General features: G+C 47.2%; 1 protein-coding gene and 2 long non-coding RNA genes across 8 annotated transcripts in view; 2 read left to right on the top strand and 1 right to left on the bottom strand.

Moving 5' to 3' along the window:
* Positions 1–13489, bottom strand: part of Prkn (parkin RBR E3 ubiquitin protein ligase) — a 1223012-nt gene that overhangs the window by 25894 nt on the left and 1183629 nt on the right. Inside the window, exon 11 of one of the 6 annotated variants that reach the window (XM_017317572.2) lies at positions 7116–7315. The exons of the other annotated variants lie outside the window; for them this stretch is intronic. Within the exon in view, the coding sequence (XP_017173061.1) occupies positions 7262–7315 (54 nt within the window). The 3' untranslated portion in view covers positions 7116–7261. Of the gene's footprint in view, positions 1–7115; positions 7316–13489 lie in introns of those variants that run through there. 6 annotated transcript variants of the gene reach the window in all.
* Positions 6077–13489, top strand: part of Gm46604 — a 71280-nt gene continuing 63867 nt past the window's right edge. Inside the window, exon 1 of the long non-coding RNA XR_001782243.2 lies at positions 6077–6239. This is a non-coding gene — a long non-coding RNA (predicted gene, 46604). The remainder of the gene's footprint in view (positions 6240–13489) is intronic.
* On the top strand, positions 6312–10955 carry Gm52293. Its single transcript, XR_003952279.1, has 2 exons — positions 6312–6584; positions 7251–10955. It is a non-coding gene; the product is annotated as a predicted gene, 52293 (long non-coding RNA).

Genomic DNA, 13489 nt, shown 5'->3' with positions numbered 1-13489 from the left:
CAGAGTATTCATTAAGGACCGTGGGACAGAGAACTCTGGACTATCCTTGGGGCTTCATTTCACCTTGGTGCCCCACTGTTGACACAGCCTACTTACCTGTGCTCTGCCTGTCCTGCTTGCCCGTGTGGACCACACCCAGTCCTTTCCTTCCATCCCTGCAGCTGACTTCATCTTTGTACTCAGCTTCTGCGGTAGGCTTGCGGTTGTTATCTTACCAATACAGCACGCTCACCACCCCACTTCAGTAACCAGAGCTCCCAGGCAGCCTCTTTAACTCCTACTCATTCTGTAAGCCATGCTGTGCATCCACATACTCAGAGATAGGTAGATTTCCTGCATGCTGGGTGATGCAAGTTCCTGTTAGGAATTAAGATTGCAATAAAACATCCTAAGACAGGCATGGTGCTACACACCTTTAATAACAGCACTCAGGAGGTAGAGGCAGGGGGATCTCTGTGAGTTAGTCTACACAGCAAGTTCAAGATAACCAGAGCTACACAGTGAGACCCTGTCATAAAACAAAACAAAACAAAAGCCAGGTGGTGCATGCCCTTAGTCCCAGCACTGGGGAGGCAGAGGCAGGAGGGTCTCTGAGTTCCTTTGAGGTCAGCCTTGTCTACAGAGTGAGTTCCAGGATAGCCAGGACTACCCAGAGAAACCATGTCTTGAAAAATAACCAACCAAACCAGCAACAATAAAACAATTAAAAGAACAAATGAGCTTATGGTATATCATCAGGGGACAAAATGCTGTTGTTAAATCCATGACACCTTGTGGAAAGACACATTCATTCTTGATTATGTTCCTGGTATAGAACGCTCCACAACAGCCTGAGATGGCTTGGTGAGCCGCTTTACACTTGGAGGTAGCTGACCCGTTAACGACGCAGCCAATGGTCAGGAACACACCCATGTAGTTGTTGCCCCCACACACCTGGTTTTAAGCAGCCTAGGAATGAAGGGATAATGATAACCAAAATCCAGTTTTTAGCTTTCAAACGTATGCCTGGTCTAAACATCAAACTAGGGAATTTGATTTCTGGTTTGTTGGAAATAAGCATTTCCCTTAAGGATTTAGCGCCCTCTGGTGGCCAGAGGGGCACTCTGCAGCCACTCTGAAGAGGAAGGCCAGGGCACAATTTTCTTCTGTGGGAATCATTTTGTGTGTGTGTGTGTCTGTGTGTCTCTGTGTGTGTATGTCTGTGTCTGTGTGTGGTGAGTAAGTATAATGTATATGTAGAGTACATATACTATGCGTGTATGTGGTGTTTGTACTATGTGTATAGAGTAAGTAGGCTGTGTGGGTGGTGTGAGGTATGTTATGTGTATTATGTGTGTGATATCAATTATTTATGTGTGTAGTATTATTAAAATCAGGCTGTGTCCTGATGTAAGCCACTACATATGGTTTGAAACACTGGATCTTTTAAATATTTATTTATTTATTTATTTATTTATTTATTTTCTGTTTTTTCCAGACAGGGTTTCTCTGTATAGCCTTGGATATCCTAGACTTTGTAGACCAGGCTGGCCTCGACCTCAGAAAGACTGGATTTTTAAGAGAGTGCCTTGCCCTGAGAGACATTTTACAAGCAGCTTTTGACACCATTTTGAGTGGAGAGTATAATTGCACTCCTGGGTGGACTCGTAGAGAACGATATCTGTCTGGTGTCACCTACGCAGCAATACTGACTTATTCCAGGTAGTAGAGAGTGTTGTAGGCTATATATTTATGAGGGTGTGTTCAGACTGCAGACGCACATGGGTCTATTACAAATGGATCAAGGAAACCAGACCCAAGAACTCACTGGACACTTCAGGCCAGGGGAAGGGTTTTCCTTCACCTGGAACCCATGGACACTGGGGCTTCTGTGACAGAGGCCCCGTACTGACCTGTCACCCGACACCCAGTGTGGACCAGCAAACGGAGGATTCCCATCATCCCTGCACTTCAGCTCCATCCCCACCACCCACTCAGCTGCCACCTGCCCAATGCTCTTCCCCCCTTAGGACCTCTGTCCAGCCACCTCCTCTTCTCTTCTGCAGCTGAACTCATCTTCACAGCTCTGATTTCAACCCTGGCTCCGCAGTGGTTGATTCTACAGCGGCAGCTTCTTCCACAGAGTGTTTATCAATACAGAATCAGTTTATACTTCAGAAAGCAAATTTCTGCTGGGGCCTTTGAAACCTTTTGTATCCATTCTGTGGCTAGCATATGTGTATAAAGATACATATCTATCTAAAAGACATGTAGGCATAGATATATTTACAGTGCGACGTGTGCTCTCAATATTAGCAGTTAAGATCGGAATGAAAGAGTCTGTGCTGACCATTGACAAAATATCAATGGAACAATGACAAAAATGTACACGTAGAGTACATGTCTGTGTAAGAGCTATGTGTATGGTATACATATGTGTGGTGTTTGTGGTATGTGTATAGAGTGGGCTATTTGCAAACTGCTGAGCCTGAGACCACTGTGCCGTGTGAATTTATTGTTATTTAACAAATTCTGACACTGTGGAAAGACACTAGAATATCCCTCTATATTTCTGATAAAGCGTGCTCATGATAGGTCAATCTATAGGGTGCATGTGGTGTGGTGTATGTGTTTTGTGTAGTATGTGCAGTGTGTCCATAGGATATGCTTTGTGTGGAAGAACATGTGTAGGATGTGTGTTCTGTTTGTGATGTATGTGATATTCAGTAGTGTGTATGTGTATAACTGTGTGTAAGTATGTGTGTGTACATGTGCACATGTGCTTGTGTATGTGAATATTCATGTATGTGTATGTACGACTGTGTGTAGTGTTTGTGTGTGTATGCATGTGTATGACTGTGTGTAGTGTTTTTAAGTATGTGTGTTCATGGGCATATGTGTGCTTTTGTATGTGAGTGCACCTGTATGTGTGTATATAACTGTGTGTAATGTAAGTTTGTGTGCGTATGTATGTGTGTGTCTGTATGATTGTGTGTAGTGTTTGTGTGTGTGTACCTGTGAGTATGACTCTGTGTAGTGTTTGTAAACACAATGGGAAGTCCATGAATAAGAAACCAGGAGAGATTTGGAGAGATGGTTCATTGGTTAAGAGCACTGACTGTTCTTCCAGTGGTCTTGAGTTCAATCAGCAACCACATGATGGCTCACAATCACCTGTAATGGGATCTGATGCCCTCTTCTGGTGTGTCTGAAGATAGCTACAGTGTCCTCATATACATAAAATAAATAAATAAATCTTTTTTAAAATAAGAAAGAAAAAAAAAAACCAGGAGGTTTCATCTGCAGTAAGAAGATTTACACGTTTGGTCCACGAATCCCACACTGCTAGCCCTGGAATGCAGTAGCCTAACACCGCAGACTTGTGTCCAGATGCCCTGTGATCCCAGCTTTGGGCCAGGACTGAACTTGGATCTACTGAGACGGCCTGATTTGTACAAGCCTTACTTACATAGCAAAGACTTCATACCCGAACATGCGTGTTTCCCCAGACATCTTCCCCACATTAGAGCTGCTATGACGTCTAGAATAAAACGTAGGGGCTTAGAGATTCAGGTGATGAAGTAACGTTTGGCTAGTGAGTTACAGGCTTCTAGTGGGGGGGGGGGCTTTGGGGGCGTGAGAAGGAGAAGGAGCCCTTCACCCTGGAATTTGGGCAAAGCCTCTCAGCAGCAGAGAGGCAAGAATTCTGGGAAATTGCTGGCAGCTCAGGGTCATCATTTCCTAGTCACAAACGTGCAATTTTCTAGGGTCCTCACCAGAAATGCACGGCAGAAACGGGACGCGCACCAACCACCCTGGCAGCCCCAGTGGTTCCCGGTTTCCTCTGTCAGATTACAGTTCCATCCAGAGCAGCTCTGGAGCAACCACACTTGATTCTACTTATCCGTGGGGGAGGGGCTCTTAGAAACCCTTCGAGATATAACCTGAAAGCCAACAAAATGGCACACAGGGTAAATGCCAGCACAATGAACTGCTCCTGTCCTTTGAAGAGCGCATGCCCACATTTAGGCAGCTCTTACTTCTTGTGGTTTTTCTTTGAAGAGCCTGAAGACATACTCTCAGGTATGTCTTAACTTCTTTCCCAGAGTGCCCCCTTTCTCTTAACCCTCATACTTAAGCCCTATATAAAAATATCTTCAAGCCAGGCAGTGGTGGTGCACGCCTTTAATCCCAGCACTTGGGAGGCAGAGGCAAGCAGATTTCTGAGTTCGAGGCCAGCTTGGTCTAAGAGTAAGTTCCAGGATAGCAGGGTTACACAGAGAAACCCTGCCTCAACACCCTCCCCCCCCCAAAAAAAAACCTTCAATAAAATCTCCAAGTTTGCTTCATCATAAATTCCCTTCTCTTGGAAGTCTTTCCAGTGCTGAACCCACAAATCCTGGTTTGGCTTGAGCTGGGGTCCTGAAGAGTCTTGGGGAACTCTGATGGGTGCTGACAGTGGCAATGTGGACCTGTGTCTGTTTCCTCACCAGCAACGCTAAGACCCTTAGAGTCCAAACCCCTTTTGGGGACCCTTGTTTTCAGAGGAGGCATTTCCATTTCTTTCTCAGGATGGGGACTTAAAAACGGTGTTTGGAAAGGAGTTGACTTCTGGTTAGAGCTGAGGGAGGTAGCAAGGCACATGGGTCAGAGGTTTAATTCAGGCAAGATCTCAGAGGTGGGGAAGCCTTACCACAGACCATGGTGGGTGCTGCTGCTGCTCTTTTTACAGTCAGATAGTCCCAGCAAAAGGAACGAGAAGGCCCACTCCTTCCTGGGCCAGCAGGCTGCTGTTAGGCATGTTAACGCATTGTTAAAAAGCACTATTAATACTAATAGCAAGAAGTTCTTACTGCAAGCAACCCTTCTAATTGTTTTTCTACAGATAAGCAAATGTGCAGAGTAAGCAATTTGACTTCTTGGCTGACAGCTTTAGACTCTTTCCTGATGTGCTGGCTGCCTGGAACAAAGAACTGACAGTCGAGGAGCTAGGTGGGATACCTTTTAGGCAGTGCTACTGTTCTGAATACCTCCTGGGGGCCCGGAGGTACATAGCAACAGCACCTGCCTGCTGCTGAGGTATACCCGGCTCCCGAAGGTGTGGCCTCGGCTACAATGGTTTCAACCACTTTACGCTGGAACTTGGCCATCAGCAGCCTTGGTGAACTCCTAATGACCCAGTAGCCCTTCCCCAAAGGACCGGGGGGGTGGGGTGGGGGCTTTCCTCAGATGACTTAGTAGAGGACAACTGTAACTGGTGCAAAAGGGACAGTCCCATGATTAGTGTAAACACAATCATGTGCACTAAGGTGTTCTATGACTGGTGTAAAGATCCCTATTCTAGCGTAGCAGGTTATTTGGTCCACTTCTGTGAGGCAGCTGGGAGAGACACTCTTGTGCTGTTTGCCTAGTGTTTCAAAGAAAGCCTGAAAAAGGCTTGTCTCTTGATTTCCACTTGCTTTATTTTTTGAGAGTCTGAACTGGTGTTTTATACACACACACACACACACAGACACACACACACACACACAGACACACACAGAGATACACACACACACCAGCAGGGGAGCAGCACCAGAAGACAGTAGCTGTGGCAGCTGCAGCATCAAGAAGATTCTGGAAGAAGGGCAAAGTGGCAATAGTTGTGACAGTGGCCAAAACAGCTAGTGGTGGCCATAGAGATCTAGAGAGTGTCTGGGAAGGAACAAGAAAGGTGTGTGAGAGAAGATGAGAGAGAACAGGGAACTAAAGGGAACTGAGACTTAGGCAAGAGGACTGACTGCAAAGAGCCTGAGAAGAGAAACTGCAAGGTTTAGCAAGAAAAGAGTCCCCAGAGAGCTGCCAGCCCTTAAGAGCCACAGAGCTAGATGCCATGACCCAAGGACTATAACAGACATAGCTATCAAGGGCTGAGTCCATCTTGGGAATATGTAACATAAACTGCTATTAAAAAGAGTGAGGGACCCTGACGTCCTACATCTACCCGAGAACCTTAATACTGTCATTGTAGGATTAAAGGTCCCTGTACCACAAGAGCTCGAACACTAGAGGGCGCCATCCGCCGCAGCTCCCAGTTGCGGGGGTGGGGTGGGGGCGGGGGAGCGGGGACTGTCAGTGCAGTCAGACGCTAAAGATCCAAAGGCAGGCTAGGAGCAGCACTGGGAGAATCCTTGCCTTGCCTACCCTTGGTTCCTATCTGGGATACAGCAGAAGAACCAGCTGGCTGATTAAGAATGCCAAGAGAGAAGAACACCTTTCAAGTACAGCAGGAAGAGGGAGGGAGGGAGGGAGGGAGGGAGGGAGGGAGGGAGGGAGGGAGGGAGGGAGGGACAGGCTATATGAATCTTGAGTCCGTTCTGAAAGAGTCTCCCAGGGTAGATGTGAGGCCAGAATCTGTGAAAATCTGTCGCCAGTTCAGAGGTGCTGGGCAGTGGGACTTTAAGAGAGAGGAAAGTCTTCCTTGTGGGACTAGACAGTTTCCAGGCAGCAGGTTGTTACGAAGCAGGTCAGTTCCCTTTCTTCCCCCTCTTCGTAGGCCTGCTTGCCTTTCACTTCCTGCTGAACTGCCTGCCACGAGGCCCTGACCAGAGGCCAAGCGGACCAAGGTGCATACTTTGACTTCCAAAGCCACGAGCCAGAAGAAAACCCTTTTTAAAAACAGCTGGGTGACAATGGCAGCACACGCCTTAAGTCCTAGCACTGAGGCAGAGGCAGGGGCAGGGGTAGAGGCAGGGGGTGGGGAATGGGCAGGTGCTGGGGGCCGGGGTGTAGGGGGCAGGGCGGGGAGGGGCAGAGAGCAAGGGCTAGGGGGCAGGTGCCAAGGGGCAGAGGGCAGATGGCAGGGGGAGGACCTTTGTGAGTTTGAGGCTAGCCTGGTTTACAAAGGGAATTCCAGGACAGCCAAGGCTGTTACATAGAGAAACCCTGTTTCAGAAAACGACCCTACCCTCAAACAGAAACCTCTTCCTTCAAAAATCGCTTAGTCTCAGAGCAGCTTTCTCTGTTACAATTTAGGAGAATAGGTTATTTATGACTCGTTTTTTCTGTTGCTGTGAAGAACAGCTGGACAAGGTAATTTACAAAAGAAGAGGTTTGCCTGAGTACAATGAGCCTCTGTTTGCCCTGCCAGCACATCTTTCATGGCTTCTCTATAGCGCCTGACATTTTAAGCATCCGGCCTTAAACAACCCAAGCCCCACGTTTTTTATCATTTTGCCGTACGCTATGACTTGTAAAATACTTCACATACCTTCTCATTTCATTATTTATAGTTCAGTAGATCTTACTGGCCCCATGTGGCAGAGAGGAAAAAGCTGTAAGCATCTGAGTGACTTGCCTGCAAGCGAAAGAAAGAGATCAAACGGCTTCCTCTGATGGCCAGCCTAGGGCCCTTTCTGCTCCAGAACAAACCTTTCCAGGCCGGCTAAGTGCTCTGTAAATGCACCGCTGAGAGTCTGGTGCTGTCCTCGGCGGTTATTTAGCTCCCATGGACGAGATGGAGGGGGCCATCCAGGAGGATACGCCAGCTTTAATGGAGATCTATTGCCACCATTCCGCTCTGTCTGTGCATCAGTTAGGCTGTGTCCAGCGCGGAGGAAGAGCGGCAATAGAGCTGTTTCACTCGAGGCAACAGGTGACTCAGTAAATGACTCCCAGATCATGGAGACAGGAGAACTCACTCACGGTCTCTTAACTTGGGGAACATAGTTGGGTGGGTACAGAGCGTGGTAAGGACACTCCTTCGGAGACAGGCCATCTCATACTTTGCTTATTTGGCTCCAGAATAGCTTCCTCCTCCAAGAGGCCCTATGCAATCTGCTTCTGAAGCCCCTGGACATTTCTGTGGGGACGTCCACACTGTAACTGTGGCCTCCTCCAAAGCCTGACTCCGCCGTTTCCTCTTCTGGTGACGTTAGACTTGAGCAGCCTAGTGACATGCTCACTTCTCCCAGCCTGTCTTCTGCTTCCTTCCCACTTTGTGGACTTTCCCCTCTGAGCCCTTGAGCCTTCCCTGCTGTGTCAATGAGCTGCTGTGTGCCTCTGTCTTCTCACCTCACCTTGGGACCAAGGCTGGAGTTTCTCAGTTCCCAGGAGCACTGGATGCTGATGGGTCTGGGCTGAGATGAAACCCAGGGTTGTTCCCTCCCCCCATCCAGCCACACCCCTGGGTATGGTGGGTGGCTCACCGTGGAGGGTTTGCTTCCAGATCCCTTGCTACAAGGCAAGGCAACTTTCACGAGCCTGGGGCTGGGGGTAGAGCATGTCTGCCTAGCATTCTGGAGGTCTGTCCTGGGATCTCTCAGTTCTGAAGCTCCCCTGAGCCATCTGCGGCAACCACGCTGCAATTCAGTTTCTCAGTCTAACATGCAGGCTTCTTAGTTGGGTTTTCTTAGCACGAGAGAACTATTAGCAGAATATTGTTGCTGTGCAGGGACCTCTTTGGGTGCTGAATGAGAGGACGAGGGGAAACCCTCTAGATGGGGTACACTTTGGGCCACGCACAGGCTGAATGTGTGTGTTCCCTTGGAGTCTAGGGATCTTTGGGAGGTGATCGGGTCATTGAGTTCTGAAGATGGGATTAGTGTACTTATAATGGAGCCCCCAGAACACGGCTTTGTTTCTCTCCTTTGGAGGATGCAATGAGAAAGTCTCATTGGGAAGCCAGGAAGCAGATCTTCAACAGGTACTCTGACCTCTGACTCCCAGACTCTCAAACGGAGAGACAAACTTCTATTACTTATAAGTCACTCAGTTTGTGGTCTTTTGATATAGCACTGACTGGATAGAGAGACGTTAAGTATACATCTTGTGGGGAAAGAAAAGGTCCTGAGCTAAGAGTATATGCAGATTCATAAGCAGAGGACCCATTGGTAGGCTGGTTAAGTGGATGGACAGGGAAAATATGTGAGACTCAGGGTGAATAAGTCGAGGAGATCTGCAGGGAAGGTACATGGGCAAGCGGACATGAGCTATGAACGAGCTGCCACATGGTGATGCTCATAGGTCAGGGCACACCTAGATATTCCCTTGAACAAAGCAGGGAGAGAGCCCAGATAGCTGGCTTTGGCCAGCACTGGTTACTGACCGCTTTGGTCCCACTTCAGTGAGCTTTACTGAGGCACCCACAGCAGCAAGATGAGAGAGCTTTGTCCAGTTCGTGCCACTCAGACATCCAGCTACCAAGGGGGATGTTGCGGATACCATTGCTCTGCCACCAACAAGGACCAGTGCTGAGTCCTGAGCAGAAGTTCATCTCTCAAGGGCACTAGCCATCCGTGTCTCAGAAGGGGAAGATATCCCGTCTTGTCAGGAAGTCTACCTACTCTGGGTATGGCTTTGCTTTTATTGACAACACAGCCTCAGGCATCCCTACCACCTGAACCCTGCACAACACTGCCTTGGACCAAAGGCATCCTCTGGAAACAAAGGATGTATCACAGGAGGCACATGACCACAGGGGAAATTTGTTCCTATGCCATATCATACTGGCTACAGCTATGGGTAAGGGTGGTGAGGTTGCCTTCCACATGCATCAGGAGCTGCTGTAAAATGCTGTGTAGTGTTCTAAGTGAGATTTACACTCTAGACCAGCATCTGTGATATGGTGGCATTGCTGGGAACAAGCAAAGAAAGGTATTCTAAGTATTGCCATTTTGTTTTCAGACTCTATTTAATTTAAATTAATTATAATAATTATAAATTCAAGGTCTGTAGTGGCTATTCCTGGTTGTCAACTTGACTATATCTGGAATGAACTACAATCCAGAATTGGAAGGCTCACCAGTGACCCTAACCTGGAGGCTGGGAGATAGAAGTTTCTGACCTGAATCTTGGTATGGAGATTTTTTTGGGAGGGGGGGGGTTCAAGACAGGGTTTCTCTGTATAGCCCTGGCTGTCCTGAAACTCACTTTGTAGACCAGGCTGGCCTCGAACTCAGAAATCTGCCTGTCTCAGCCTCCTGAGTGCTGGGATTAAAGGCGTGAGCCACCACGCCCGGCTGGTATGGAGATCTTGAGGCATAGTGGCTATGGATTCCAGAAGATTAAGTCAGGGAGATCTTCAAATTCAAGGTCATCTGGGATTAAAGGTGTGGTAGCACACACCTTTAATCTGGGCTACACCTTCTGCTGGAGACCATATAAGGACATTGGAAGAAGGAAGGCTCTCTCTCTCTCCTTCGCCTGCTTGCCATGTGGGACTGAGCAACTGCTAGATCCTTGGACTTCCATTCACAGCTGCTGCTGACCATTGTTGGGAGTTGGACTGCAGACTGTAAGTAATCAATAAATTCCTTTACTATATAGAGACTACCCATAAGTTCTGTGACTCTAGAGAACCCTGACTAATACAAGGTCCCAGGTCCTACGGGAGCTGGGGATTTCCTGTTAGCTGAACAGCTTCTGTTGTAAACACTTGTCTGAGCCCAGACATCTCAGGGACAGTTTGTAAGGAAACAGTTGCCTGAGTCCACCTATCTCCGGGACAATGTCTCCATCTTGTTGGCATGGCCAAACAAGATCACGCTCCTAGGCCTAGGAATGGGCTCCTACCCTACTTCTCCAAATGTTTTCTTAATTGTCTGTTAACTGGTAAGGAATCTAGAACTTGCTGTTACCTAAACCAAGGTGCATTAAGTTATAAAAGTATATAACCAATCGCCGGTTATGCCCTAATTAACCACATGCAGCTGACCTGCTCCTTTGTGCCCTCGTCACTCTGAGATCCTGACCTAATGTCTACGAGAATGAGTCAAGGACCTTGAAGCCAGGTGTCCTGGATGTGGCCCAGACTCCCTTGCTTAACCCATAATGTCAAAATACAATTGGAAAACCACCGCAGCTCCCCTAAGCTTCCCCCTCATCTGTGTTCCTAGCCTTTAAAAGTGTTGTTTAAGTTCCTTTTGGGGATGCAGTTCAGATCCCTAACTGGCCACTCTCCTGAGTGCTGAGAAAATAAAGCTTTTGTTTTTCAAAGCTTCTGTCTCCAAAGTGAGTTTTCTCAGCTTCCATCCTGCACCCAACACATTTGGTTTAGGACTAGAAGTTCACACAGGAATGACCCTACTTATCCTTTATCATGACTCTGAGTGACTCTTGGGAATACGTGCTCTTCCCCCTGTGCAGCTCGGCCTCATAGATACCAAACTCCTAGTTTCCACAACATGTCCATGTACACTCATGGGGGTTGGGGAACACCACTATTTGAGAATAGAGCAAGCATTCCAGCAAACTTAACTATCACAGTCATCTGGTCACTTGACGCCCCATTCGCTAATCAACCAGCATGCAAGGCATCATGGGTTTAGACAGGATAATGGAGCATCCAGAGGAGGAAGGGATGTAGTTATGTAGTAGGTTTCGAATGGAAGGAAACCTTTGACTCATCAGCCAGATCAGCTCAAACTGATGGGCCCACCTGCCATTGGACAGAAACTTTAAAATCTGTGAGTTCAAGTTACCTTTCCTCTTTATATGTGACTTCTCTCTGGCATTTTGTTGTAGTGACAGGGAGCTAACTAACAAAGGCCCTTGTTTCTGCACACATTGTTAGAACTGTGTAGAAGTTGTTCCATTGGAAAGAATGCGCCCTCTGGGGTGAGCCACATATGTAGAGGGTTTCTCTGTACAGCTCTGGCTGTCCTGGAACTTACTCTGTAGACCAAGCTGGCCTCAAACTCAGAAATCCACCTGCCTCTGCCTCCCAAGTGCTGGGATTAAAGGCATGCGCCACCATTGCCGGGCCCCAGTTGTTTTTTTTTTTTTTTTGATCCATCAGTTAAGGTGGCAGTAGCCAAAGACTAAGAATGGGGCGGGTCACAGAGAATTGTGAGGACAGGATGTAGAGAGAATTGAGAGGTCTCAGGAGAGAAGAAGGGGATGCAGTAGTGACAGGAAAAAGGCCAACAAGCCATGTGAGTTTTTTGGCTAAGTAGCCTGTGGGTGACTGGGCCTGGGGTATCAGGGGAAGGTTTAGGAGTGCCCAGTCATTGAGTAGGCAATGACAAGGCATTTTAAGAATAACTGGCCGGTGCCCTAAGCAGACCTTGGGTGCGAACTCCACAGCCAGTCCCACAACACCCAGAGGAAGCTCCACTCCCAGGTGCTGTAACATGCCCAGGATCACAGGATCCCAGAATCCCAGAATCTCAGGAGCTTGGTCACCCAGGATCTCAGGATCACAGGATCTTAGAATCACAAGATCACAGAGACAGCTGAACTCTGAGGAGTTCTGACACAACTAGGATCACAGGAAGGACAGGCTCCAGTCAGATATAGCAAGGGCAGGTAGCACTAGAGATAACCAGATGGTGGGAGGGAAGCATAAGAACATAAGCAACAGAAACCAAGGTTACTTGGCATCATCAGAACCCAATTCTCCCACCATAGCAAGTCCTGGATACACCATCACACCAGAAAAGCAAGATTCGGATTTAAAATAACTTCTCATGATGGTGATAGAGGACTTTAAGAAGGACATAAATAACTCCCTTAAAGAAATACAGGAGAGGGCTGGAGAGATGGCTCAGCAGTTAAGAGCACTGACTGCTCTTCCAAAGGTCCTGAGTTCAAATCCCACAACCACATGTTGGCTCACAACCATCTGTAACAAGATCTGATGCCCTCTTATGGAGTGTTTGAACACAGCTACACTGTACTTACATATAATAAATAAATAAATATCTTTTAAAAAGTTTAAAAAAAAAGAAACACAGGAGAACACAGGTAAACAGCTAGAAGCACTTAAAGAGGAAACACAAAAATCCCATAAAGAATTACAGGAAAACACAATCAAACAGGTGAAGGAAATGAACAAAACCACCTAAGATGGAGTTAGAAAACCTAGGAAAGAGATCAGGAGTCATAGATGCAACACCAACAGAATACAAGAGACAGGAGAGAGAATCTCAGGTGCAGAAGGTATCATAGGAAACATTGACACAGCAGTCAAAGAAAATGCAAAAAGCAGAAAGCTCCTAATCCAAAACATCCAGGAAATCCAGGACACAATGAGAAGATGAAACCTAAGGACAATAGGTATAGCAGAGAGCCATCTTAAAGGGCCAGTAAATATCCCCAACAAAATTATAGAAGAAAACTTCCCTAACCTAAAGAAAGAGATGCCCATGAACATACAAGAAGCTACAGAACTCCAAATAGACTGGACCAGAAAAGAAATTCCTTCTATCATATAATAATCTAAACACCAAATGTACCAAACAAAGAATATTAAAAAGCAGTAAGGGGCGCTGGGTGTGGTGGCGCATGCCTTTAATCCCAGCACTTGGGAGGCAGAGGCAGGTGAATTTCTGAGTTCGAGGCCAGCCTGGTCTACAAAGTGAGTTCCAGGACAGCCAGGGCTGTACAGAGAAACCCTGTGTTGAACAACAACAACAACAACAACAAAGCAGTAAGGGAAAAAGGTCAAGTAACATATAAAGGCACACCTATCAGAATTATACCAGACAACTCACCAGAGACTATGAAAGCTAGAAGATCCTGGGCAGATGTC

The sequence above is a fragment of the Mus musculus genome, chromosome 17 (assembly GCF_000001635.26).
Source record: "Mus musculus strain C57BL/6J chromosome 17, GRCm38.p6 C57BL/6J".
In the NCBI taxonomy this organism is placed as follows: Eukaryota; Metazoa; Chordata; class Mammalia; order Rodentia; family Muridae; genus Mus; species Mus musculus.
Note: the sequence above shows the minus strand (reverse complement) of the source record. Positions and strands in the feature narration are given on the sequence as shown.